This window comes from Alligator sinensis, unplaced genomic scaffold (genome assembly GCF_000455745.1).
Source record: "Alligator sinensis unplaced genomic scaffold, ASM45574v1 scaffold340_1, whole genome shotgun sequence".
Classification (NCBI taxonomy): domain Eukaryota; kingdom Metazoa; phylum Chordata; order Crocodylia; family Alligatoridae; genus Alligator; species Alligator sinensis.
The window spans coordinates 420,579-422,271 of NW_005842004.1; the positions used below are offsets into that span (position 1 = coordinate 420,579).

A 1,693-nucleotide genomic window follows, 5' to 3' on the forward strand; every position below is an offset into this window, starting at 1 on the left:
TTATACTTCTTTGTCCCTCCCCCTCTTTCTTGGGCCTTGTGAGAGCCTGTTAAGCCTAGTAGGTGGATCTCAATCTGATCTTCCTTTGAATTATCCTCCGAATCCCAAATGCAGTGATTAGACCTGTTCCTTGAGACAATGTTTAGTGCTAATTTAGACACTACCACAAATTTCAGCTTTCATCTATTGGATTAATTTAGTGCTAGCAAGAGGCACCACCTGATAGCCCTAGTAAATGAAGCCCTTTATTTACAGTCCCAGCTTCCCCCACACTCTGCTCCACCAGCATGTCTCAAGGGGAAAGAAAGAGGAGACACTTCCTTTAGGATGAACAAAGGTAATTCAGTCTATGACGCATACAATTCTTGGCCTCTATGCAAGGCAGTCCAAAGCCTGGTGACAAATTTGTGATGAGAAAACAAATAGATCCAGAGATTACTCATATAGGGGCCAAATAACTATTACATGATAACTTTTAGTTCCCAATGAGCAAGTAAAGATTTAGATTCAGATGGAAGCAAGCTTAAATATGTCATTAGCTTTTGAGTGACTGGAGTCCCAGGAATAAGTGCCAGTATTATGTGTTTGACAATAAAGCTTATCTCATCTTTCCAGAAGATAAGCCTATTAAAAAGAATACTAAGGCTGACTTCCACTCAGAATGCACAGGCAAGATTTTCTATACTCTATTTTCAAAACACCTCACTCGGCTCTTAGTGAAAGCTCACATTTAACTGAAACAGGGATAATACAAAGGAACGTGGTTCTTTCCAAATTCACCTCTTAATATTACATAAACAATGTACACAGAATTACTACAATTATGCCTATATACTTGTACTAATTTATAGGGTTCTTACTTAAGATTTTCTCCAGTACCAGCCATTGATGCACAATGATGATAATTTACATTGAAGATGGCAGTGCAGCACAGCAATACTTCAATTAGTGTTAAAAGTAGTAGCTCAGACAGTGTTGCAGCATAGCTGTAATAGTATGAAGCTCAAGGAAGTAGAGTTGGTAAAGTGTAGAGCACCTGTCTCTAAAGTCATGACAGACCCATTAGACCTGTGCTTATCACTGTAAAAACTGGAACATTTTGAATGTCTGGAAATGCATGACAACCAAATATGGGTTCATCTTCACTAGGAAGTTGCACTGCTCAAGACTATGGTCCTAACATGACTATATACTGGTATAGGTATTCCTCTACTAGAAGAGGAAATATACACTGTTATACTTGCATACTTAATTTGATTTAAGAAAAGTAGCCCTGTAGGGATTGATTGCAGTGTAGTACATGTGTACTCAAAGCCATACGTTAATTATGTATTCAGCAATGAAGTAATCCTTTGGGAATAAACACGCTTTGCAGTTAGTCTTACATTTGTATTTTGAGTTAAAAATACACAGTTCATCATTCATTATCTAAAATGGGAAAATCTTATTTTCTTCTTTAAGTTGAAACAGCGTCACATAATTACTACATAAAAAGAAGCTGTAACTTTTACATGATGACTGACTGCAGTGATCAAGCCATCATATTAACAACAGAATTCAGTACCATATAGCTCATAGATGAGCTATTCTGTTACAGCCCTAAGGCCTACGCCAGCAGTTTAAGTATATTGAAAACAAAATTAGTCACGTACCAATTTGCAATGTCTTTGTGAGCTACTAAATTCTGCAGGAA

The 1,693-nt window shown here is 37.2% G+C and overlaps 1 protein-coding gene across 3 annotated transcripts in view; it reads right to left on the reverse strand.

Annotated features, from left to right (window-relative positions):
- The window catches only part of SNX16 (sorting nexin 16), a 41,194-nt gene that overhangs the window by 17,321 nt on the left and 22,180 nt on the right, over window positions 1–1,693 (reverse strand). For all 3 annotated transcript variants that reach the window (XM_025201809.1, XM_006021753.3, XM_025201810.1), the window contains exon 4: window positions 1,653–1,693. This exon is cut by the window's right edge and continues 135 nt beyond it. In XM_025201809.1, coding sequence (XP_025057594.1) covers window positions 1,653–1,693 — 41 coding nt within the window. The remainder of the gene's footprint in view (window positions 1–1,652) is intronic.